At 31.2% G+C, this 23,767-nt stretch overlaps 4 protein-coding genes across 4 annotated transcripts; 2 read left to right on the top strand and 2 right to left on the bottom strand.

The window, feature by feature from the left end:
* Window positions 1–1,204: 1,204 nt before the first annotated feature.
* HELRODRAFT_189398 (hypothetical protein) lies at window positions 1,205–4,687 on the top strand (the record flags this gene model as incomplete). Its single annotated transcript, XM_009029278.1, has 9 exons — window positions 1,205–1,287; window positions 1,462–1,514; window positions 1,709–1,780; window positions 2,390–2,463; window positions 2,603–2,673; window positions 2,838–2,908; window positions 3,449–3,580; window positions 3,852–3,946; window positions 4,197–4,687. The coding sequence occupies 9 exons, from the start codon at window positions 1,205–1,207 to the stop codon at window positions 4,407–4,409; spliced, it is 864 nt and encodes a 287-aa protein (XP_009027526.1). The 3' UTR covers window positions 4,410–4,687.
* A 3,529-nt stretch (window positions 4,688–8,216) lies between these two features.
* On the bottom strand, window positions 8,217–8,698 carry HELRODRAFT_135643 (hypothetical protein; the record flags this gene model as incomplete). Its single annotated transcript, XM_009029277.1, has 2 exons — window positions 8,217–8,509; window positions 8,623–8,698. Coding segments are annotated over 2 exons (369 nt in total), but the record flags the coding sequence as incomplete, so codon positions are not given.
* Window positions 8,699–17,407: 8,709 nt separating this feature from the next.
* On the top strand, window positions 17,408–17,835 carry HELRODRAFT_138281 (hypothetical protein; the record flags this gene model as incomplete). Its single annotated transcript, XM_009029276.1, has 3 exons — window positions 17,408–17,460; window positions 17,527–17,611; window positions 17,779–17,835. Coding segments are annotated over 3 exons (195 nt in total), but the record flags the coding sequence as incomplete, so codon positions are not given.
* Window positions 17,836–21,206: 3,371 nt separating this feature from the next.
* On the bottom strand, window positions 21,207–23,465 carry HELRODRAFT_164305 (hypothetical protein; the record flags this gene model as incomplete). Its single annotated transcript, XM_009029275.1, has 4 exons — window positions 21,207–21,269; window positions 22,225–22,407; window positions 22,595–22,658; window positions 23,014–23,465. The coding sequence occupies 4 exons, from the start codon at window positions 23,463–23,465 to the stop codon at window positions 21,207–21,209; spliced, it is 762 nt and encodes a 253-aa protein (XP_009027523.1).
* Between the last annotated feature and the right edge of the window lie 302 nt (window positions 23,466–23,767).

Genomic DNA, 23,767 nt, shown 5'->3' with positions numbered 1-23,767 from the left:
GATACGTCAAAAAATTACATGCCAACAATTTGAAATTATATTGAAATTACCAAAAATTACTAACTTCTGGGTTTATTGTTATATTCTCTGGCAATTCTATCCTGAGTTTGTTGTTTCAACTCACTTGTACATTTTTTTAATTTTTCCTCTGATTGGACAATACATTTCTATTTTTTCCTCACCGTATCTATATTTAGACCTCCGGAGTAAATGGTTTTGTTTGATCAACTCATTGAGTTTATTATTCACTTTAAATTTATAATTAGTGCTCTTCTTTTTTTAAACAAATTCTAGAGTACATGTGGTCGTTTTGACTATAAAAAATTTCCGCCTACTGTGTCTGCACCTCCAGTTAAAGCAGATGGAACTTTCATTGCTTGTGACAGGACACTTCTGAAACCCATGTTATTTCCCTAACCATGACAAAACTTTTTCTTACTTTTCACATTGTAATCACTAACCCAGTGATCTTGAAACTAACAACTGAGTGATCACTATTTCCTAGTGATGGAAAATGTAAAAATGTATTTTGTTTTTAATAAATTCCTGATTTGATATCACAAAATCTAAGATGTTTGCAGTTTGAGGATCTCTAAATCTTGTCGGTTGTAACAAAAATTTTTCCTTCTTAATATTTGAAAAATCTATTCTCCATCTTTTCGTTATTACCCCTGCAACTGAATGAAACCCAGTCAATCTCAGGAAAATTGAAGTCACCCATCATTAAAAAATTCACAGACAGTGCTAGCCTATCATATATAAGTGATAACATTTTGTTGTATTTCCATTTGTAGGTGAACAAAATGTTGAAAAACTTGTTGGAAATGCAGATTTTAACTGAAATATACTCTCTGAAAGTTGAATTTGTGGCAACTTCTTAAATTGCTAATGATTTTTTTATGAAACAGTAGCAAACCAATTGATCTTAGTAAACTCTGAAGAGAAGCAAGATTGATTTCTGACAAAGTTCTATTTGTACTGAAATTCTTGGGGTTAACTTAATTTAATGCGATTATGTCAGGTATTTAATCTAGGCTTTCCAAATATATTTTTAAATCATCCAGTAGAAGGAAACATTAAAAAGTGTATGATGTAGAAAGTAATAGTTTTGAATTTTTTTGAATTAGATGTTGTTGAGTACTACTGATTAAAAAGTTCTTCAGAAGTTTGTTAAGTCGAAGGACCAACATCGAGATTGTAAAAAATGATTATAGTTGACTACATACAAAAGGTAATAAAGTATGCAAGCTGGTTTGACAATATTAGGAAAGAAAGGCAAGATGAAAAGTACTTGAAAAATATTTATCAATATACATCAACTATAACTTTTTTAATACATGATCTTTTATTAAAGTGACATTAATTTACTATGAAATACATGCTTTTTCCTTCAGATGTTAAAATTCCTGATATTAAATCTCACTGATGAAGTGTAACTTAATTATTTTATTCTTTCATTAGGGAAAAAGTGAATTTGGTGAATGGCCAGGATGAAGTGGAAATCACATTTGAAGGTTGGTGTCAAATTGACCACTGAACTAAAACCAAATTGACAACATTACATCATTCTAACTGATTAAACAATATTTTGAATTGTTGCTCGTTTTTTAATTCAAGGTATTCGTACCTAATTAAAACACTTAGGAACTGTATCTGCCATTAAAACATATTCTTTTAATCAATAACATTAATGCTGACTACTTTACAGATTTAGATGATTCAAATGCCATTGCCTTAACACTTGATTCAAACGGCCAATACCAGTTTCACGGTGATTCAGGTGAATAAGATTGTTCAATGACTTTTTTACTATGCTCTGAATTGCTATTGTTATAGTACAAAATTTTAAAGTACAATACTTCATAATATCAATAAAGCAAACAGTATTCTGATACTTAGAAAAGTGCTTCAATATTTTTTACTGTTCATCACTCTGTGGACTCTTGATATGAATGCAACACTTATCGCTTGTACAGTTTTATTTGTAGCAGAGTTTCAAGTTTATATCATTGTAGTGGAAATAAAAAGATTTTGTTTCTTCCCGAAAATTTTTTAGTGAAGCGGTGATTGATTTTTAAATTTTATAGTGATATATTCTTAAGACATGTTGAATAAATTTTTTTGTAATAGTTTCGTCTGAAATCATATTCAACTTCGTAAAGGCATGTTTTTATACTTTGTTCAACAATGTTTTCAAAAAGTAGGGTAAAAATTAAAGTATCTATATTGGCGATACTTTTAAAAATTTGTGTTGTTTACATCTGCAATATTTATTGGGCACGATACCTTTCTGAAATGTCATTAACAACTCTGCAATAAAATATATGGATGACTGAATAATTGACTGATTGAGCAAATGATGAACGCACAATGAAACAACACCACACAGTAACATACAGGGTGGTGCAAGTGGCATCCTCTGATGAAGTACAACAACTTATGTCCAACCTGTCCTCCAACCAGGTTTCCGTTGATTCGTGTATTCTATTATTTCATTTTGTTTTTTGAATTGTAGTGGTTTAATGCATTTTAAAATTTAATTACGTTATTAACATCATAAGTAATATTAATGTAATGTTTGCTCTTTGTTGATGCACGACAGACAATACTGGAAGGTTTGCAGGCGGGCAGAGCTGATGAGGTTTCCTCATCAAGCGACACTCAACCTACAAGGTTACTTTCATCTTTTTTTAGCTGAATCATCAAAAATAAAGTTTTGAGTAAAGAACATGTGATAAAAAATCATTGAATTGGAATAGATTTTAAATGGAGTTTAATTGTTTATTGCAGAACAAATAAATGAATAAATATTACGTTGAAGTAATCCTTGTCAACAGGTTCACCTACATGCCGACATCTAACGTACAGTCAACTATAGAAACAACTTCAAATGCCACAAACAGTTCAAGTTTGTGTTATCATAATTTATCATTTATCATTATCATAATTTATTGACGTTATCTGGACAGTAGAATGCAATTATACAATCCACTCTACTCTGCAGACATTTGTTTTTCTTTTTGTTTCGTAATACTTGTTTTATCTATTATCATTTGTATGCGCACTCGTTATCTCTTGTACACAGACGCACACGCACGCACGCATTTATATATATATATATAAATTTGTAGAGCACGTTTAAGGATTTATCTTTGAAGGCACAGTAGTTATTGCTTTGTCTTGTTGAAGAAGAAAGCTCTTAAAAACTTTTAAAAATATCGGTATATTTTTCTTGAACATGATTTTGCGTTTCCATTATGATTTTGACCGTTCAAAAACGCACACCTTTATACTCGTTTCACACGTTCATTATGGCATAGAAAATGTTACCAAATTAAATTTTATTTAGTCTAAGGTTAAGGGATAACAGGATTGCATACAAATTTGAATTAAGGTATCTTAAATTACTTCCGTGTAACGGTTAATGTTAATAATATAAATGATACAGAAGGTCCGATATATTTAATGGTTGCTCCTCAATCAACAAATCAACGATCAATAATTCCTCGAAATATGGTGAAGTCAGAACCTGTTGCAAAGGCCTCCAGAGATGATAGGAGGAAATTGACTCACAAGGAAGGTTATTGGAATGATTTTTTTAATGTTGTGAAATAATTATTATACGCTGTTGAATGTCTGAATGATCAAAAGTGGTTAAATGCCCGAACGAGAATGAGGTTAGATGGCACAAGATGGACAATTGTATAATGGGTTGAACAATCAAATTAGATGAAAACGAATAGAGGATTTAGATAATAAAAAATGGCTAAACATAACTAAGAGTCATGGGTTTCTGCTAGCATGCAGCATTATGATTTTAGATGACTAAATGTTTTTTCATCACCATCCAGTTGAACGACGCAGAAGAGACAAAATTAATGGATGGATAATTCAATTAGCCAAACTCATACCTGACTGTTCACCTGATCATCCAAAGCAACCTGACGTTAGTAATAATACTCTTCATCTTTATTTTTAGAATTTTTAGGCAAACAACAGTATATTTGTTATGGGTTTTCCATAATTTTTATCTCTAGACTTTCACAGAAAACTCGAACAAATTTTGGCAAAAAACAAGCAGCATATATTCAATTTTTACTACTATGAATTTACATTGTGAATAACGTAAATTGAGTGACACGTGTAAACAGATGATTGACTAAAAACTTAATGAATAATGATAATGACATTGACAGAGCAAAGGAGGTATTTTGTCGAAAGCGTGTGAGTATATTGCAGAACTGCAGGCAGAAAATCAAGAACTTGAAGAGAGTTTGAAAGAATTTGAAGAAGTGAAATCGCAGCTGGTACAAATGAGCGACCAGCTTGAAGAACTGAAACAAGAAAATCAAATTTTACGAGCGCACCTTCAAGAAAACGGCGTTGAAGACTTGACAAACAATGAATGAGTAATACAATTATTTAGTAGATTCTTTATTTTCAATTTTGATCTGTTGGGGACTGACTGCTTATGGATAACAATTTACCAATAAAACAAAAATTGGCTAAATAATTTTAATTATTTTTAATCATGTAATCAACAAGACACTGATGTAATGAATAGACATATTAAGTTTCTAACAGTTGTCTTTTTGTTAGTCATTTGAAAAGTGGTCCTCATTAACAGGTAGTCACAAAGGATTGTAAATATACCAGTTTTCATGTAAATATAAACGTTTATTATCCACTTTTGTTTAATTTTTCTTAAATTGTAAGATGAAATTAATAAAATTGAAAACTAGAAATCCAGGGAACATTCGGAACCACCTAGTAAAAAATTGGTTTGAAGCAAACCAATGTGAGTCGTTATTAAGCAGATATGTAAATTTTGAGATTTAAATAAAATGATACCTGACTGACTACATGACCGCATGACCATAATATAAATAATTAGTTTTAGTTTATTGTTGATTTTATGATAATATTTGTTATGTTGGACTCTTTCAAAACAAAAAATTGAAACATACATTAAACAATTTAACAAATAATTAAGTAATAAGTAATTAAATAATAATTAACTATGAAATGTAATAACTAAATTTCTTAAAATTGTCATATTTCATTTATTTAAAGGAAAAATGTCTAAATTTTTGAGTTGAAATGTTTCAAACAGTCGAAAAACTGAAAAAATGTAATTTAGATCTTTTGGCAACCGGATTTTCCAAGTCAGATTGCGTGATTCGTGGTAACCGTTATGTCATAACAAGCTGATCAAGGGGAAATGTGATTAAGGATATTGACGCTAATCAACATGTCGATGAATATTTGAAAGATGTTTGTTGTCAAACCATTTTGCCATCATCTATCATCATTGTAAAAAAAATATCTGTTCGTCATCAACCCACAAAATGTGACCAGAAGAAATGTTAACGTTCCAAAAGGAAAGCCTATAAAAATTATTTGTGAAATAATTAAATACTGCATTAAGTTCAAAAATCAGATCTTGTAACAAAGCTAATTTTCGGTGAAATAGGAACCATGGTCAGATCTTTAATGCTTTGGATTGGGGGATAAAATTTTTTTATGTAAACGTCATGTAATTCAATGTCGTAAAAACAAATTTATCAAATATAAATAGTCAACTGCTGAGCTGATATTTTAACAGACAATGACAAATACAGGCTCGCTACCACTTGGAATTATTTTTTGGATGTTTTGGATGCTTGGTGTTGCAAAATTTGTTCGACTAGGACTAGGACTTCTTGAAAAATTTTCAACTCAAAAAATTCGGTTTTTGCTTTACTTTTAATACAAATATTAATACATTAATAAATGGAAAACGCTACAAAAACGTTTGAAATCAGTTGATTCTTTTATTTTTTTTTAAATTTTATATTTATCCTAAGTTTGTTATAAAATTTAAAAACTACAAGTAATTATGGAACTTTTTGCATTATTGCGTAATGCTTATTGTTCAAGACTATGTAAAAAACTTAGATGGCAAATTTCATAAGAGCATCAAAAAAGAAACGTTCCTACATATTCTGATTGAATTAAACATATCTTTAGGATTCCAGTTCAAACGGCATTGCGATTGTTATAGTTGATAAAAAAAAAGGTAAAATACTTCGCTAAATTAGTAACAATAAAAGATATTGAATGAAAAGTCAAAATTTAATAGAAGAGGTTAAAAGTATCATTAAACAGTTGAACATCCTACGCAATAGCAGTTCGTTAACTCTGTCATTCTATCATGAAGGAATTCTTTTTAAGGCAGGCAGGGTTTGCATAATAAAAGTAAAATTTGTTATCAGTTTTTCAGATGATTGCATATCATCAACCACATATATCTTCTGAAAAACACGAGCTTATAAAATTATCTTCGGAACACGAAAAAGAAAAATTTTCGAATTTTTTAGAGCTTTTTGGAGTGGGATGGGATGAAAAATATTTCAATCTGACATCTCAAAAAATTCTGACACCAATCCTGGCAAAAAACTTTCGAGTCTGGCACTCATGTTGCAAGCCGTATAGAATAAACATGGAGAAAAAAATATTTTATTTATTGTTGAAAAAATAAGAAAGAGAAAAGAATAATTAACATATCAAACTTACTTTTTATAAAAATCTGATGAAAAAATAATGAACTGAAGCTTCTATTTCCCAAAAATGATAATGTACTGTAGGCAAAAATTAGAAAGTTTGCCAGAGAAATCAGACATTCTACGACAAGAAACTTCTCTGAATATTTTATTGAATTCTGAAACAAAAAAATTAACTTAAAATACAAAATACAGACTGAATTATTAACTAGCTTCTAAAGTTTACATCGCAGGTTGTTTATATGAATAAAAATCGTTTGAATATTAAAATAAATTATAATAAATGAAAAATCATACAAGCTGTTCATCATCTTTATGCCAGGATTTTTTGTAATGATTATCAGCAACATTCGCCCAGCAATGTGTTTGCTGGGAAATACAAATCAAAAAAAGTTAAAGAAAGAAGCACAAACGCAAGATCACTTGATGATGTGACTCGGTATTCTATACATGAAAGCATAGTTAAAAATAACGGTACTCGAAATCAAAAGTATTGGTGATGCTACAGCCAATACAAAAGATATTTGTGCCTCTTCTTTTATTTGGTCAAATAGCACCTTTTATATAGTTATATCCACCGGAATATTATTGTTATTTTGTTATATTTGTTATATCTTCGCTATTTGTCATTGATTGCAAACCATAGAATCTTTTCCCACCATAGAGGATTGTAAAAATCCACTGTAGAGGCTATATAAGGGGTTGCAAATAGGGAAGTCAGTAGCTAGGCTTGAAGCAAAGTTGTAATTGTGATTTATGTAGTTACTTGGATTAGTTTAGTGTTTCTATTACTGTTGGCATCCAAACAGACGTTCAAAAAAGTTTGCAGTTGTCTTCATCAATCGGAAATCTTGAACCTACAGAATTACAATAACTTGATGATTGTTGAAAGCTACAATACTGGTGAAGGAAATATAAAGATCTATGAAGTCATAACATTGGTGTTGGTAGTTACAAGAGTTAAAGATGACAACAATATATCGGGTATGCTTCTGATGCTTTGATATTAACAACAACCTTGCATCAAAGTAGTAAAATCTGGGAAAATACCAACAGACTCAGGTTTGCGAAAAATTCTAATTAACAACTAAACTTATTTAATACGCTGAATGAACTTGGAAGTAAAATAAGATGCATTAAAAAATAAGTGGAATAAAAACAATTTACTTTCATGGTATGATCCTTCAAATACTTCATATACACCATCTCAAAAACCATAGATATGTAACTCAGTGAGCTCCACATAACGATGTTTACAGACATACCATGCCAACAAGAGAGGAACAAGAAGGACATAGTGTACGCAAATAACTGCCTCATAAAGCCTTCTCTTGACCCACCTAACGTTATGTATATGTTGCTGCAAATTTGTTTCAAATAAAACTTGCTACGGTAAGGACTTCAATGTTGAAAACATTTAATTTGTTTCTAAAAAGTCAACCAAGATATTCAAATGATTACCTTTTAACAAAGTTATAAAGTCCTGAATCAAAATTTCTGTAAAAAATTTAATAAATATTGTTTTAGGTGGCAATTCTAAAAAAACTATCATGTCATTTTAAAATTTTATTGCGCTAAACTCAAATTTTAGAATATGACAAAATAAAATTCACTTAAAATATTAGAAATGAAATGGTTGAAAATAAATTTTAATTTATTGCAACAAACTAACCTCCAGACTGAAGACACATGAAAAAACTTTGAAGTACATCCGGGCAAAGGAGGTGTCTGAATGTGATCAAAATGAGTAACTAAAGACGTGAATGACCACAGAATGATGTACTTCACTGTAAACAATTGACTTATCCAATATGCCATGCCGGCTAGAGATAGTAGTGACATATCTGAGAGAATATATGTAGAGTGTAATAAGGCAAATGCATAAATAAAATGATTGCTGAATTCCATGAACACACTCCAAAATATAATCTTTGAAAGAAGTTTCACCGCTACATACACATCTGGGACTCCACCTTTTACAGTGCTAATCTAATTCATTAAGAATATAATTGAACATTGATACTCAAGAGAAAAATGTAATTATAGTTTAAAATCATGATGAATTCATCAAAGAATAAACAAACCTGGGTTTTAAATTCACTAAAAGGTACTATCTGACCAAATGAAAGAAGAGGCACATAGAAACAATAGCACAAGCAGTCTAAAATCTTACAGAAATGCCGTTTGTAATAAATGTACTTGAAATTTTTAACAGTTATTTCATTCAATGGCAGGTCTTTTCTACAACTCTCATGCAACATCATGATTTTTTTTGTACTTTCAGTCTGAACTAAGTACATACCAAAGTAAACACATCTGATTGTGGTGTACGCCAATGTAGAATACTGCACAACCAAGTCATGACCATTGTCATTTTCTTAAATGTTTCATTAAAATTTTTTAATCATTTGGATGATTAAAAAGACAAATAAAATACTTGGAATAATTCTTTAAAAATAATATATACCTAAATAAGAGCTGTGGTAGTAATGCCATTTGATAATTATCATATGAAATATAGCCACAAGCCAGACACACACCTTTGAATGTGTAAGGCAAGAAACAAGATATGTCATTGAAATCTTTGCCAGAATCAAAAATATTATTTCTGACATCTTGAATATAACAAACAAAACACCAAGGATAATGTACATTACTTTTTTCACCTTCAAAATTGGCCAAATAAAATTAAAGAAATTAATCAAGTGACAGACAGCAATGAACATCACGAATAACAAGCCAAGCCAAGTCAAATGACTCGATGTTTTTTGCTTTTAACAATTATAGCTTAGTTTTATAATTTTTTCAATATTAAAAAAGTGAAACACTAACAGGAATAGAAATGCATCTGCATGAAAAGCATAAAACAATTTGACCCAAGAACCACCATTTCAAGTTTAAACATTCTTTTATGTCAAGCCAATCCAAATCTGACAAATCTTTCTATGAAACAACATATATTGATAAGAAATCAATAAATTTTGCAGAATAACTATGACAAATTACATGTGAATTAAGACAGGACCACCCTTCGCCTAAACTGTTTAGAACGTCTGGGTTGTGTTTGACACCTTTAGTTTTAAGATAATTCCAATAAATTATTTATTTTATGGCACAAAAAATTATATAAAAAACTGAACATCAGAAAAGATTTATATTTAGGTAATTAGAACATCTAACTATGCAGCAAGAAAAGAAATCTTGCACTTTGCTTTAAATTTAAATGCATCTCCAGCTTAGCTTAATGCTTAATTTGTTTTTCATAGAGCTAGATAGAGGGTGGTTAGAATGAAAGAAAATAAAATAATTGATCATTTAACTTTTTTATTAAATTTTTATGCTTCATCCATCTGTTACTATCCTAATAGTATTATACTATTATGTATGTATATTGTATGATAATCTATTATAATTATAGTATCATTATAATTTTTTCAAGCTTGTAGCCAATATCAATAATAATACATATGTGCCTATGGAATAGACAAGTCAGAGCTAAGGTAAGGCATGCAAATCTCACACAGATAATTCAATAATTGAGATGCTAAGTAGTAAACTGGACGGTCTCAGGTCATATAGTTATTTATACAGATAGATTGATAGATAGAGTAGAAATTGTACGCTGAATTAAACTTTCTCAGATAATAAAAAAAAGCATGAACCACACTATTAATATGATTGAACTATTGAAGATAATGAAAACTAAATTATTATATAATAATAATAATATTATATTAAAAAATGTTTCAGCGTGGCACTTCCTCAGAAAGCTGGAGAATGTTTAAGCATTTTTTCATTTGCATGGATTATCTTATGGCAGTTCAACCAGTTCTCAGTCGTCATGCGATTCGCACGGCTGATAGAATTGAAATCTATTATTATTATTAGAGAATTTATATAGCGCCCTTCAATGCAACTCAAACTAACTCTGCGATAAGACAAAAAGATCATAGATGCTAGCTGACAGAACTAGTCCCCAAAGCGATGTACAAATCAAAAGTTTGAAATTTTTCATGGCGGAAGTTGAAGATAAATCAACGTATTTTTTAAACACAAGCGTATCTCTAATCGTCCAATCCATCTAACAACAACAAATGAATATATTACGATCTCGGACGGCACGGCGATATTAAAGTCCCGGTATATTTGTAAACAATTTAGCAAAGATACAAACTTTTTATATACATTATATATTATACAATACAAACATCTGCTGCAAGTACAAACATTTTTATATATGTCTACTGCAATTAATATTAATTTTATTTCCATTACAAAAAATAACATTGGCTATCTCACCACCATATACTTGAAATAAATAGACTCTGACAGACGCAGAAATGAAGTAACTTATATCTAACTTACATCCTCCAAACCATTGAATTATATAATTCCATGCTCCTAACTCAACATTAGCACCTCATTTTAACCGCATCATCACAAAAGGTCTTCAAACATTTTACGCACTCAAAACACTCGGCTTATATGATCTGTCTCATATGCATCAAATTATTCGACATCGCTGAATCACTCATCATCTTGCACATTAAATGTGCAGCTTCCTGGTCTGATTTCGCTACACAACAACAACTTCAACAACTACAGTTTCTCATCAAAAAATTAATTCTGCTCAACTACATACCTTCATCATGTCCTATCATCACTTATTTAGTCAACATATTCGATTCAAAATTTTTCAAGAAAGTAGAAACTAACAACCACGTCATCCAATTTCTACTACCACCGACCAAAACTGCCATGTAACCTTCGTCAGCGTAAACCTAACTATCGGGTCTGTCTGTGCTTCCAGGGCTGGATAAACCAATGGAAAAAACAAAATAAAGATAATCCTATAGTAAATTTATTAAACAAAAAGAACCCTGAAATACCTAAATATCCAACAGAATTCGGTAACTTTGCACTGTATTCAAATAAGTGAATATTTGTATATAATTGGTGAAACAATTGATTAAATCAAATCTACTGTTGAATGTTTGTTATAATTTCATACTGATGATGATGGAGATGAATGTTGTGATGACGAAGAAGATGATAGTGATGATTTTGAATATATGTAACAATTTTTGAAATTTGCTTTTTTTGATTTCGAAAAATATCGAAAATTTTTTTTCTGTATTTAAAATTCATTTAAAAAGTTATTCCGAACATTAATAAACTACCATAGTGGCCAACCGTCCCGAATTGAGCGGGACAGTACCGAATTTTGCTCCCCATGCCCCGCTTTAGTGTCCTGCGAAACCAATACAAATAGTTAAATAATGAAATAGCAATTTAATATCCAATTTAAAAAAGCAATGAACGCCATTTTTTTTAATGTTTTTAACACATCAATAAAACAATTTTTTTTACGTCAAGGCAAAGTCAGTGATGGTTATGTTACTAACGACACACATCAAAGAAAAATTTCTTCGTTTATTTGCGAATTCGGTAATGACTATGATTCTAATGAAACAACAAAGGAAAACGCCGACTATTTATTTAATTTAATTTGATCGTGATATCGATGATGATTATGATTATACAAAAAGCATCAAAGCACTATGACAACTATATATATATATATATATATATATATATATATATATATATATATGCCGCTTTTAAAAATCCAGATGTTGGCACGTGTGAAACTACTCGGTTGGTGCAGTTTATTAGTCGCCGCTGAATTAAACTCTGCTAGTTTGATTTCAATGCCGGAACTAGTAGATTTTTCTGGATGGGGGCGAAAATTTTTGTTTATTTCAAAAATAAACCCAGAGCAACACATCAACATAACAACAATGAAAAATAATCAAACAAAATTAAGATTAATAGTCATTGCAATGAATAAAAGAAAACAGAATGTTTATTGACATAGACAAAAAATAAAATAAAATAATTAGATGAGTTCGTTCATTGAATAAACATAAATATTTGAAATTAATGTTCGAATCGACATAATAATGACAATTTAAATAGAATAAATAAAGCGAATAGATAGACTAACGAAAATCAAACGTCTGAAGAAATAAAAAATAATTTATAACCCATATTATAATTTATAACCCATATTATAATCTATAATTATAGTATAATCAAATTCAAAAACGTTTGTGACCGACTGCAAAATCAACAGCATGAAATAAAAATGTCTGAGCATGAAGGATAAATTATAAGTTTTTTAAATATAGCTAAACTAGGAGCAACCGTGGTATCTCCACGGAGTACAGGCCATAATCTCGGCCCATATAAAGATACAGACAGCGAAATTAGGACAGTTCGAAAAAACGGGATATAAAATTGTGGATAATGTCTTGTTTGTTTTTCAACTATTAGATTCAATTTTTTAAAAATTTAAGAAAATATTCATTTTCATTTAATTTCAAAAGTTTCTAGATTGTTTTGTCGTTCCCTCCCCCAGCAAGAAATTGTTATATTAGCGTAAACTAGTGTTTAAATGCAGTCGTTTAAATTGCATACAACAAGCTTGCTATTAAAATGTTTTATTTATGAAAACATTGATATACATGTTATTACATAACATAGAGTATTCATAACATTGGAAGACAATTACAATGCGGTTATATTACATCAGAAAATGAAAAGCTTTATTGTATTGCAACGTACCAAAGAATGGTTCTAAATACAGTACATTAAAAATAAATTCTTTTAATCTTCTTAGCTGCATATGTATGTACTGAGTATGTCATCAAAGTTAACAAGGGATGTTTGTTCATGTTCAATTGATGTTAAACTCAGATTTGATTGTTTCTTCTGTACCATTGTACTTCCCGTGTAGTTCTTGATAATTTTGAGTTTACTAAAACATCGTTCTCCTGATGACTCTCTGACAGGCAGCGTGAGAAACATTTTCAAGGCGGTGGTGATGCTAGAGAAGTCTTTTCCAATTGTCATAATAACTGAGACTTAATATTTTTATATGATTTATTTCAAATTTTTGTCAACTGGCAAAGCGTGGATATATAAATAATTCATGATCCATGATCATGAGCGTGTTGCTTATAACTTTCAATTTGAATTCTTCAATGTTGATTGAGATCAGCTGTGTATATATTTGCGAATTCTTCTGCCTTAATTTTTAGGTCTCTCCTTTGCAATTTTTGTAAATAACTTCTAAATTTTGTAAATAACTTTTCAAATTTTGCCACATTGCCTCCTGAAATTTAATCGAAAATAGATAATTTAATGAACTACATATGTTAGTATGTTTTTAAACATGATAGAATCGGTCAGTGATTTCATTGTTAAACATTCTGAGCAGGGGAAACAAAAATGAAGCACTACCGGTTTCTAAGATGGTTGCAAATGGATATATCATTTAAAAATTGTTTAGCAGTTAAAATATAGGGGAGAGTGGGGATGCTTGAGAAACGTAAACAAAATGTAATGCCCTTCATCATTAAACACTTTTTTAGCATTTCAGTTAGAGCTGGGTCTACTGAATAAGATTTTATAACCTCATGCAACATTGTGAGTCATTCTAGACGACAGTTTCAAAAGTTTTACAGGTACCTAAATGTCTCAACCATCCCTGCTACTGTACTCGTTGAGACAGCAGGAGTCATGCTTGAGACACCATTTAACTCATTGATATTTCAAAAGTTAATATCCCATGCTTTTGTTTTATGGCTTGCAGAAGTTATTAGCAAGAAAACATTATTTTATGACATATTATTAGAAAATATTATAGGATAAATTGTTATTAAATTTCACCAAAATCAAATAAAATAAATTTGAAAAAAATAAAGTTTTGACAAAATATTTATTTCAAATTGCATTTTTCACAAACAAAATTTTGTTCTATCTTTGAAATACCAGCACAAGCAGTATGTGCCCATTCTTTACATTTTCCCTGGCATTTAATCCAGCTTTCACCATTTGTAGAAGAAGACCATGAAGAGCAACAATAAAGACACAGAGCATCATCATCATCACCATTATTTTTGTTGCCAGAATTGCTTGAAAATTTCAATCGCCTGCAACTTTTCTTTTCACATTTTACTTTTTTTTCTCTTTTTTGCCTTCTTTTTTCTTGTTTTTGAGAAATTTCATTTTTAATTGGAGTATCTGTTAAAATCCTTGTTTTACCTAGCCTGGGGTGTTTACCTTTCAGTTTCCTAGGTGGAGCAACTAGAAATGGCCTGATGTCTTCAGGTTTAAATATTTTAGAGATCTCATCAAGAACATTTTTGCAAGTTTCAATAGTGTTATTCAATTGGGGATTTGATGATTCACTTGGTTTGTAGGCACTATCCTGCTGTGAAAAAACTTGATCTGTAGACTCTAAATTATTCAAACTGTTAGGATTCACAGCTTCACAATCCGTCAATTTTTTCAGTTACTTTGGATGGTAGAAATTCTTCTTTAGCAAAAATATCTGAGTTCGTGGCATGTCTTCCAAAATAAATATAATAAATTAAATAATGCTAATAAAAATAAATAAAAAAAAACATAAATAATTTATGTTTTATTCAATTAATTTATCAGATAAATTAATACAAAACAGCCTAAATTTATATTTACTGATTATATAACTAAAAGGTAAAGAGTTATAAAGAACACATAATAATTAATTATTCAGGGTTGATTGAGATGTCTCATTCAACCCTTTAAATGATTGTCTCAACCATCCCCAACTGAGGTTTAGGTTATAAAAGTTCTATTAACTTTTTTATTGTCATTGTTTAAGTGACAATATTATACGAGAAGAATCGCTAAATAAACAATAAAATTAATAATAGCAAATGTATTTAAAAAAACAAAATTAATGTAAAATAAAACGAAAAAATGTGATTACCTAAATTTTACTTTCGAGGTCCAAAAACAGTTTTTTCAGTCCGGAAATTAAAAACGTGCATGAAATTTGATCCGCTTTTAGATAAACATAAATGACATGATATTCGGAAAAGATAAACTAAAAGAGTACTCTTAAAGCGCATAATTTTCTTATTATTGACCTGTCCCATCCAACCCTTTGTCTCAACCATCCCCACTCTCCCCTAATCATTCTTGAAACAATTTTTTTTCAAACTCAAACTCATCTCAAATCTCAGAATTGTTATAAAACCATTTTGTTCCTGTGCATACGTTTCTAAATAGCGTGGCTGTTGTGAGTTTATTACATCGGTTAGTCGTTTACAACGGAGGACGCCGTGAATATTTAATACATCATAACATTATAACGTTATATGATATCAGCGTTTCGTTTTTTTATCAAATATTTTCTGCGTGAAACCAAATCTAGTGAACTATCTTTGCTAACAACGCAAGGAAGCACAACAGGTGCTAGCACCTTGGTTACAACGGCGCTTCGCTAGAAACCTGGTTGTTACGATTTGCCTGTTTGACTGATAAGATTTGAATAATCCTCAATTTATTTATCTTCTGTTTAAGAAACACATGTAAATGCTCCCACAAGTTCGTTTGATGGATTAATTAATTTTGAATGTGCCTTTAATTAATTGTGCATTTAATCTTGGTTATGTTAAAATTAAAAATATTTAATTTAATTAAGTGTAATATATGCTTTTAGACTTTGAGTTTTTATTTAACTTTTTTACGTACTTGATTCGATTTAAAAATTTAAAATTTCATTTTATAGTAAAATGTTAACAAAGCTTTCGAGCTAGTAGATGTTACTAAAATAAAATGACAACTGTTTATTTTTATTATTTTCTAATTCTTGAAGCTTTGGAGTGATGTTTCCTTTTCAGCACTAGTGCTCTCCTGTTTGACAACTCTTGTACTTGTCATCCTCCTGTTGGCCTGTGTGCAATGGCGTAAGTGGAGTATATTCAGTGGCTTCACGTTTGGGGTTAGATGATTTTTTAACCATTTGCATGCCAAAAACTTATAATGAATAAAATGAAAAAGTTTATTTAATCAATTCAATATGTTTCATTACATAAAAATTCATTGAAGCGTTTACATGAAGGCGTGCAGAACGCAAACAAGGCTGCGAGTCAGGCCTCATTTCCAACGTCATTCCACCCCGATACAAAAGTTGCTTTTGATACATTACCTGAAATTGAAATATGCATTCCAGGGTCTGAAGATAATATTATCGTTAAAAGTTTAAGACCAAAAATTTATACAGAAAAACTTCTTCAAAATATTGACACGGATAAAGAAATAAAAAATATATTGACTTCAATAGGTAAAATGTGAATGTTTCAAAGTTTGTTGGTCAATTTAAACGATATTGAAACATTCCAGATTCAAAATTCCATATTGATAAATCATCAATTCAACCTGGCAGCTTGATTGGAAAAAGTCTCTATGGAGAAGTAATTGTTTTATTATTCAATCATTCCATTGATAGCTAATGTAATTTTTAAGTTGTAATAAAATCTTATATTCTTTATTCAAACAGTGATTTTTGAACTAAAAAACACTTTTTTGAAGGTATTTTTAGTAACAACCAAAGACAAAAGTGTTTTCATACAATGCGTCTTGACTTCGTTATTAGACGATGAGAATGTTACGCCGATAACCAATTTAAATTTTTGGAAAGAATTGTCCGCATACAGGTTGGGTTGCCTGACATCGTTTATTTTGAAATTGCCTAATTAAGTTACACGATCAATTTCTACAGAGAAATTCGCCATAAGAACGTTTTGTCATTTTTGAAAGTTAATGTTCACGAACGTCCGCACTGCTCGCTGCTCGAATATTGCCATCTTGTAAGTATTCATAAGTTTTAATGAGATGGAGCATAAAATACGTTTGTGTCAAAATCAATATAAAAAATGCTACGACACCAGGGAGATCTCAAGTCTTACCTCAGTGCGCACAGTGTGGCTAACAAGTCGTCGTTTCAGAACGGATTACTGTTGAAGTTTGCATTGGATATTGTAACGGGATTAGATGTTCTCCACAATCACAAATATGTTCACAGGTTACAAGACAATTTACTCTCTAACTTGTTCGAAATTGAACATTGTTATGAATTTAAATTTATTAGAGATCTCGCGGCGAGAAACTGTTTGGTGACATCAGATTTGACGGTGAAGATTGGTGATTACGGTTTGGCTGAAGAGAAGTTTCCTGTAAATTATTCCTTTTAAATTGATGTCTGGAATTTTCGAAAAATTTTAACGACTTTCTCGATATATATTATACCCCTACAGTAATTTATCTAATAAGCATTTATACCCGTATATTTTGAATTTATATTATGATGTCGAATATTTAATATGTTTAAACAATGATGTAGGTTGACTATTTCAAATGGCAAAACTACATGTTCCCTATAAGATGGATGGCTCCAGAATCGATTCATTTTGATGGGAAAATACTAAAATTAAGAAAGTTAACAAAACTTGCCAATATTTGGTAGATAAAAATTGTTTTTTCCTTTTGCTCAAAGTTTTTGTTAGATTGTGACTCGTCTTTATTACTTTAAAGGTCTTTTGGAATAGTTGTTACAGAATTAATGACATTTGGCCAATTACCATTCCCTGAATTGAATGATGAGGAAGTGCTTTCACATGCAAGTCAAAAAACGCTGAAGTTTCAATCATCCACGTGCACGCAAAGAGATAAATTGTTATTTAGATTTTTATAAACTTTATCTTTAAATGTATGAATGGAAAAATGTTTTTCTTTTACAGGGAACCCATAAGGCACGCATGTTTGAACGATGCATCCAAGAGACCAAACCTTCAAACCATTATAAATCAGTTGTGCAACCTTAAAGAGAGCCGATCAACCACAGTGGTAGATGTTTTGAGATTGAATGAAACGTTGTCAAACAGCGGATCTCCGTGTGACCTCATAGACGTTGATGATGCATTTGCTGCAGAATCAGTAGCTAACGACAACTTCAGTTTCAACACAATCACTCTCTCCATTGAGCCGGCCACCGACGACATGGAATCTGATGATTATGACGAGGATGCTGCCATGAAGAAAAAAATTCCAATCAACATATTCGATGATATAAATGTAATTGATAATGAAGAGGCGCTACAAAATGAAAAAAAATTGTACGATGATGATTTATCAAAAAAATCTTTATACGCAGAGTCTTCAAATTCGAATGTGATCTCATTGAGAGATTGTAACGTCACTATTGAGAATTTTTCCGAATCAACTGAAAAGAACAAGAAATTAATTTCAGTCCCAAAGGGGATGTTGTCCGAAGTGAAGGATGACATGGTGGAAAATTTGTACACCGATGGAAATAATTTTAGTGGGAAGGGATGCAGACAACTGATCGTCATTCACCCAAACGACATACACTGTTCAGATCAAGGTAGCGACACTGACGTCAGCAGTGGGAGGAGCTCCAAAATGTCCTTCACTTCTAAAATCGTGAACGTTGATGAAGGCTCATTGAGCGATAACAACAGCAAGCTTCTCAAAACGTTGGGTGAAACAAACAAATACTTTTCTTTAAATAACAACGAGGAGATGGACGATCACGATCCAACCAACAAAAGGCTTGCGACCGATGCCAAAATAGAACACTTCGGTTTTTCTGATAACTTTTCAGATGCTGGCGTGACTTTGATGGCTGATGATAATGAGGATGAGAGGGTTAGCAAAATAAGTGCGGAAAACATTGAAAAGGCAGAATACGAACCAGAGGAACAAAGTGGCATTGAAGACGATGACGCAGATGACACCAACATAAACGAAAAAACTATCAGTAGTCCTACAAACACAAATAATGAGGATAATGACTCGCACAACAATCATCAGCATAATAACATGACCTCTATTGTTAACGTCAACAAGAAGCCAGAAAAAATGAACATAGAAGAATTACTTGACATGAGTGACGAAACTGTTAACATCGATTGCAATGCCGATGACTTCGGTGCGAAACCATATGATGGACACGGAGTTCAAAAAGATATTCAACCCGGTAGTGACCTGTTTGCACCAAGTGGTCATAGTGATCTTATTCTTAATATTGAGTCCAATGAAGAAAATGAAAATCCGTGGCAAATTGGTGCAGCATAAATTATCTTATAATTGTAAATTTTTATACCTTGATTTTTACCTTTAATTTCTGCGTTTTAAAATTGCTTTATCGTCGTTTTATGCAATTAACTTTTATTTTTTGATATTCTTACGAGCAATCGATATACTAGTCAGTTTCTCTGTGATACTTTTGTTGTAAATTAATTTTAAATGCTATAAAAAGTACAAAACATTTTTAAATAAACGAATAAATAAATGAAAATGAAACACACCTATTATTCTTAACAAAAGACTACATACAAACGTACCAACAGACATTTTTGTTATCCGGTCACTGAATAATTGTTTTGTTTGCACTTCATTGTTGAGGGGCTGCCCTTAAAAATGTCACTTTGAGAAGAGGGAAAATAATTTATGACACTGTGACAAGGGGAAGGAGAGAGAGAGAGAGAGAAGAGGTAAAACTTTTGTGACATCCCGTTTTGCTTATTTTCAAATTTCTAACATGAATTTGTAAAATTTTCGTTGAGAACATTTCATCAAAAAAGTTAATAGAATTTTATATGTGTTAGGTAGCCTGCGCATGATAAAACTCTTCTTCTTTATGACTCATTTTTTGCTTTTATCCATGAAGACATACGCAGGTTTATGCAGATCTAACACAATCAGATATGACCGATTTTCATTTGTTCATTATTATTCTTGATATTGACAGTTTGGTTAAATTTTTAAAAATTGTTGCAACTAAATGGCAACTTTGAAAGAAGGTCAAAGATTGTGACTTAGGATTTATATGTGGGGGTGTAAAAATCTGTGACATACCTTATACGGGGCGAGGATTTTAAAATTAAAAGACAGTTCGTGACGACGTGAAGTAAAAAATGGAAAGAAAGGCAGACATCCTTTATGGACAGCTCTTAATCAACTTGTTTGCACTTCATTCTGTAAATAAATCATCATTTTATTTGAACTTAGATTTCTAATTTTCTACCCACGATCACGTCACAAATATTTTCATCAAAGAACGCACGCATTTGAATTGATGAATAAGCTATATTTTATTACTGTCACAAAATTAACATCTGCACACGCTTTAAATTGCATGATTAATTTTGTAAACATCCGGTCAGTCAATCAATCAATCAATCAATCAATCAATCAATCAATCAATCAATCAATCAATCAATCAATCAATCAATCAATCAATCAATCAATCAGTCAGTCAATCAATCAATCAATCAATCATCAATCAATCAGTCAGTCAGTCAGTCAGTCAGTCAGTCAGTCAATCAATCAATCCAAATTCCAAAAAAGTTTTCCTTTTCACGCCACTAAGGTAAATTAAACTGAAAAATAATGAAATGTAACTGGTTTTGATTTAACGATGTAATAAATTTAAAAATATTTAAATATAGCGTATAGCCGGTATATTCAACAAACCTCTTATAAAAAAATCTGTATATTTAAAATAAACAATATCTTTTTGAAATTCAAGATTTAAATGCAACAGCCAGTGCCAAGCAGTTGACGTGATTGGAATGCAACTTTGATTCAGAAATAGTCAATTATTAATCAATAAAAAATGTATAAAACATTTTTACATTAAAGTTAACAACAGTTTACAAGTTTATAAAATTTTAAATCACATAACAACAAACCAAAATTTCATTTACTGATAATGAGAATACGTTTTATTTTAAATGCATCTTTGAGTTATAGTATATCATGAAACTTTCTGAAGATGTAGAATTCTAAATTTACAAACATGAACATCAACTAGAACATGAAAGACAGAAAAGTCGAAAAGAAAAATAAATTGCTCTTCAAAAATCGTTAACTAAATTTTAAATGATCAAACACTAAAAAACTTTTTCATTAAGAATCTGGAAATAGCAAGCCTGTCAAATAATTAACGATAATCTTTTTAAAATGTATTTGATGTTAAATAAATAGTTTGTAATTTAAATGCAATACATTTCATTTTACTATGAACTCGCACTGAAACTGAAAATCTGATGGATGAAGACGTTCCATACGACAAAATGTGATGGCAATCTGATCAAACCCTTCCAATTATTATCCTGCTTACTAACGAAATATCCGGGATCGATTCCTCAAGAGACTGCCAACACACTGGCCAGAAGGTTAGCCCAGCAGACAGTTCGAATGTTGTCCGCGTTAAAACTCAAAAATGCCTCGTTCACATGATGCGGTGCTTGCACATATGCACAACTAATAATATAATTACCATTATTCTAACTATATTACATTTACACGCAGTTAAGTGTTGTGCGAATGTTGCAGTCTTAGCGGTACGAATGTATGATTGCAACTAAGTTGAAGAAAAAAACCCTGCATTCGTCAGGTCAGAACTGCGCCATAAAAAATTAAGAACAAGAATGATAACTGATGGTCTGAAGTTAACAGGCTGATATATCCCTGCTAGATGTATTCAAAGCGAGGAGTGCTTGAATGATATGTCAACAGACGCTGCACTGAGGTACGTCTTAAAATAACTTTTTCTCATTTACTTAGTTATCAGTAGATTTCAAATTTTTGTGCAGCCCAGTAGTTATAAAGGACGCAAACAATCCATGTTTTGCAAAAAGCATGCAGTATAAAATTTATTTAAAAACAATTATTATTTAAATTATTTAAAAAATCTTGATAAAAATTAACGAAATTAAATAGAATAATGAACAGAAAATGAATTAATAAAAACTGACGAAACCTTGAGTGTGGTGAACATAATGGCAAGCTCCCCCATCTCCATGTTCTTGTCCGTCAGCTCGTTGATGAAATTTATTTCAGCTCCAAGATGTTGGATGCGTGACCTGATGACGACGAAGAGGAAGAGTGGAAAGAGGTCATCCATGCACCACTGGACCACCTCACGTCGGAACCTCTCCACTGCCTGCGTGGAACATTTATCGCTGCGAACATTACAAACACCAACTGTCCGTTGCATTATGTTTCATTAAATTTTTTTGACTTGAAACAAAGACAGTTTAGACTCAAGCAGAATCCTATATTATTTATTCGCAAAAAAATATCGCTGTAAATATTTAAGATTGATGAAAAACAATTGAATCAAAACTTACCAAGTTGATTTCATGAAAAGCTTTTCTTATTTGGAACAACTTCTCAATTGGACTAAACGAAGTACTGCAAGGAAATGAATTGTAACCTTCATTTTTACAACGGTACAAGCAATACCAACAAGAAACAACGTAAGAAATGTTATATTAATGAATTCTCTAAGTTGTTACTGTTCGAAAAGTTAGCTTCTACTGCTTTCGCGGCGTTCAGCAACTCATTTATGTCACTCTGGTGCATGCACGTCACTCCTGTTTTAATGTCATCTCTCAAGCCTTGCCGAACGACTGAATAATCGTTGATGTCATTTTTGTCCATCGGCGGTGGAAGCAAGTGCATGCATTCTAAAAAAAGTAATCATCCACTGATTCTCCGAGCACCTTGTTTTACGGTCCAAATGTCTCTTCAAGTTTTCTAGCGCGACTCTTTTGGGTTATAATGTTCATGAAAACAAGTCTTCAGCTCATTGAATGATCGTTTTGTCTTAGCAGGTGGCGAATTTGGCCAGTGATTAGCAGGTTCGCGCAATAACAGGTTCAAAAGTGATGTTACCATCGTCGGGTTGAATTCATTGCGGCTGTCTCTCATGTTACCTTCATTATCTACCATTAGCGAATGCTTAAATATCAACCAATTTTCATAGTACGCCCGCCAATTTAGAGCCTCCGTGCAATTACCCTGGAAGATTCTTGGGTAAGTGGAATCATTGACTTGCGGTGGCGCCGTGCTAAACATTAGTACCGGTTGAGGTTGGTGTTCGCTGCCTGGAGGTTCGTTCTGTGAATGGTCCCCTGGTTTGTTTACATAATTGTTATCGAACAAGTCGGATATTTTATCATCTTTCGTACTTCTCAAATTATATTCACTTGTTGCCATATTAATTTAAAACAAGAAAAAAGTTAACAAAACGGAATTGCTACACATGATTAAAGCTTTTGTTAGCAAATTTATTAATGAAAAAATAAGTTTGTTGGGTTCCGATTCTCCAACATGTTATATTAATGAATTATCGATTCTCTGTCACGGTGTATTATTAAACTCTCATGTATTATTAAACATTCGACTGATAGATTATAAAATAATAAAAATACAAGCAACCATTGGTTGTTTTCATATTTATTGTATGAACTCAATAAAAGAACGAGCAAAAAGAAAGTTCAAGTTTACGTTGTGGACAT

This window comes from Helobdella robusta (genome assembly GCF_000326865.2).
Source record: "Helobdella robusta unplaced genomic scaffold HELROscaffold_6, whole genome shotgun sequence".
Lineage (NCBI taxonomy): Eukaryota > Metazoa > Annelida > Clitellata > Rhynchobdellida > Glossiphoniidae > Helobdella > Helobdella robusta.
This window is presented reverse-complemented; position numbering and strand designations above follow the sequence as displayed.